Consider the following 3,415-nt stretch of genomic DNA (forward strand, 5'->3'; position numbering starts at 1 on the left):
ACTATAATGCATTGTGGAAATAGACAAGGGCAGTCTTTTCCCCCTGACATTCGCTACACCGGTAAGGATTCTTTGACATTTATCCTTCCAAGAGGAGAAAGAACACAGGGAACCCTTCAGTGAGGCTGCCCAGAAGGGGGGGTTTCTGAGTGAAGAGCCAGTGCCCTCACACATGGAATGGAGTGATGGATGGCTCTGAGCTGGGCCACAGGAAAGCAGCAGACCCTCAGCCTTCTGTTCTCTCTGCAAGCAGGCAGAAGCAAGGCAAGCACAGGTGTCAGGGAGGGAGGGAAGTCATGGTCCTTTACCTGGCAACAGTTACAGGGTACTCATTCTGGCCATGGGAGGAAAAAGACAGAGACAGAAAAGCCAGACCCTAAGAGTTACTGAAAACAAGACAACCAGATTGATCCAACTTTGGCTCTTTCACTAAAAAAATAAATAATTTTTTTTTTAGGTAACATTTGACCTAGAGAAAGACACAAAAAGCAAGCCATATGCCACAAAGCTAAGGAATAACTTTTGTGTTATGCTGAGGCACAGTGCAGGAAGAAAATCTCTTTAAAATCATACTTTATTGGATCAAAAACTGCCCTGGACAAACTCCACCCCAAATGAACATAATATACATTACCAGGGGATTAGAAGAAATAAAAAACACTAACGTTTATCCACATTATGTACAATTTCATATTTTCCTGATGTGTCTTTGAGGCCTTTTCTAATTTCCTTATAAGAAATGCCAGATTGCTGATGTGTTAATTTCTCCTTCAGTACTTTCAACTGGACTGTCCCATTCTTAAGCTGGCTGGCCATTGTGGCCCTCTGTGTATTCATAGTCATCCTGTACTTCATTCCACTGAGATACATTGTCCTTGTCTGGGGTAAGTAACGCCTTTTTTTTTTTTTTTAAACTGTCTTAGCTGCTAAGAACAAACTATTTTTAAGGGATGAGTTATACTGTCAGTAGTTCCCTATNCAGTGCAGAAACACAGTATCTCTGTTTGCTTTGTATAGATTCTATACATTTCTTTTTAAGGTTATGTTTAAGTATTTTATATATTTTATTGCTATTATGAAGGAAATATTTTTCACATCATAATTTCAAACTGGTAAGCCATTCTTTTCAATGAACTCTGAGAATAACCAGCATACTTCAATCCAGCTTGATTTATTCTGTATGTTGAAAAATATAAGAACACTTTACCTCACAGACATAAATGAACTTGGCTGGTGCTTGAGAGAGAACGCTGAAGTCCATGGAGATGATTAGAGCAGACCAACTTTGTAATTATGAAAGGAACTAAAAGGAGCCACTGGTCATCCATTTTATTCTAAATTGTAAAAGTGCATAGGTGAAATTAATGCATTTTGTTTAATTAGTGGGAAGGGAAAAAAGACAAGAAAGTGATGCACCCATGTCTGTAATGACAAGTGAAGGACAACATTTGAAGACAGTGGGGACTCCCAAGAGTATGTAATTTTTCCTTATACTTTGAGCCTTACACATCTCGTCTACCTCGTTATCTGACAGTCCATTTTGGCAAAAGCAAGATGAATAATGTAGGCAATCTCTCCCACGGGAATTAAATTCAAAACGAAGGCTCTAAGAAACTAGTACCAAAAGATCATGTTATAGAACTGGCCACCGCATCCTCAGTCCCACTGTACCCTGTAGTCCTTGGAGGCTGTACACGTACCTGTCATTCGCTTGCCCTTGGTTTCCAAGGTGGCAGAATGCCAGCCTTAGCCAAGTGTTCATAGTGCAAAGTGCTTTAGACTCTTCTGAAATGAAAGTCAGTATGTAAATGTGCAACATGACGACATTATTATTCTAGCTTCCTGGCTGCTTTCAGCAAGCACTGACTGCCACATGAGGTCTCAAGTGTTCTGGCACAGTGCTCAACTGTTCAAAAGAAGTTAAAGTAATGAAATTGGATCTACATTTCCATAGCTATTCAAGCTGGCATGGAGGAATGTAGTCATCGAATCGGGGTTGGATGGTCTCCACCAAACAGCCTAGGCAAGTGCCTGTGATGCCAGGCGACTAAGCAGAATTTTGTCGTGAAAGGCCACCACTATTTCTTCCTCTGGGTCTAAAATTACAAAATGTGCACACTTTCCCCAAGCTCACACCACTCTCTGGGTGCTTTATGCTCAGACCCCATCTACCTGTTCCCTGGAGCATACCAGCTTTGCTTAAGTTTTAAAATGAAGAACCAAGCACAAAGGGGGGAAAATGTTTAGTGAGAACCCTAATATAGCATATGTAACTATATTATGAAGTTTGTGGCTGTTATTTGAAAGAGGGGGCCAAGCTTACTGTGTATCTCATATATCTGAGGTACCATCTAGGAAGTGTCTGCTTCATGGATTTGTTGACCTTGTCATTTTTTTTTTTTTGTAGTTTTCATTGCTCACGGGTCCTCTCATTTGCACATAGCATTCTCTGCTGTTGAAATACCTGGAGCGAAGACCAAACTTATGTGTGTGGATGACCAAACTTATGTGTGTGGATGGTGGAGGTTAAAAAACTGGGTCTGCTAAGTAGTGAGTCATGGTGGATCCGGGGTCAGCACAGATTCCAGGTGTGGTCATTCTGAGACATGACCGGTCTTACATCTTTACACCTCCCCTCCCCCCAGCTGAAATATTTGTGTTCATAGGGGCAGGAGCAACAGAATCTGAGTCTCGTGCTTTGCAGCCACCTTTATACTAGCACAGGTCTGTGATGCTGGCTACCCTTACTCCTCCACCTCTTTATATCCTGAAATTCTCATGGGCTCCCTGTATCTTTATGTATATGCGGACATGAAGTTTATTTGAGTATAAGAGGGACAATTAGAAAACTCAAGCACTGAAGAATACCATTACTCATACAGAGCCTCTCTATTTTATTTTAGGACAGTGAAAAAAAGGGATTTATGAATAAAATCTATGCCATCCAGGAGGTATGTATCAGTGTCCAGAACATCCTAGATGAAGTGGCTTCCTGTGGCGAAAGGATAAAAAAGTAAGTGATGCTGACATGTGAGTCTTGGCCTTCTGTGGGACAGTGTCCATTTGTTTCTCAGAGGGTGAAATGCCACATTCTTTTTGGCAGGGGATACTCCTTCTGGATGATCTATTGCTCAGTTTCATCATTATTTACTTTGTTCCTGCCAGTCTTTGGTTTTTATGAAAGTTCTGTCAATTTCCTTCCTGAAATTTAGAACATATTGCTTGGAAAGAAGTCATAGTTGTAGCTTTGAAGAAATAACACCGTCCTAAATTTTAGCACATTTTCACAGTGACAGTTCTTAAACAGAATATGAAATTATGATTGAAAAAAATAAACCAAGCAAAATAAGAATTTCAGGTAATCAAGACACACCTACATTTTATTATTGGTTGTTAAATTTTCATCAAGTTAAAA

The 3,415-nt window shown here is 40.2% G+C and overlaps 1 protein-coding gene across 1 annotated transcript in view; it reads left to right on the forward strand.

Moving 5' to 3' along the window:
* Window positions 1-3,415, forward strand: part of MCTP1 (multiple C2 and transmembrane domain containing 1) — a 282,291-nt gene that overhangs the window by 250,705 nt on the left and 28,171 nt on the right. Inside the window, 1 exon segment of the mRNA XM_019655912.1 lies at window positions 764-884. Coding sequence (XP_019511457.1) covers window positions 764-884 — 121 coding nt within the window.

The sequence above is a fragment of the Hipposideros armiger genome, unplaced genomic scaffold (assembly GCF_001890085.2).
Source record: "Hipposideros armiger isolate ML-2016 unplaced genomic scaffold, ASM189008v1 scaffold_252, whole genome shotgun sequence".
Taxonomy (NCBI): domain Eukaryota; kingdom Metazoa; phylum Chordata; class Mammalia; order Chiroptera; family Hipposideridae; genus Hipposideros; species Hipposideros armiger.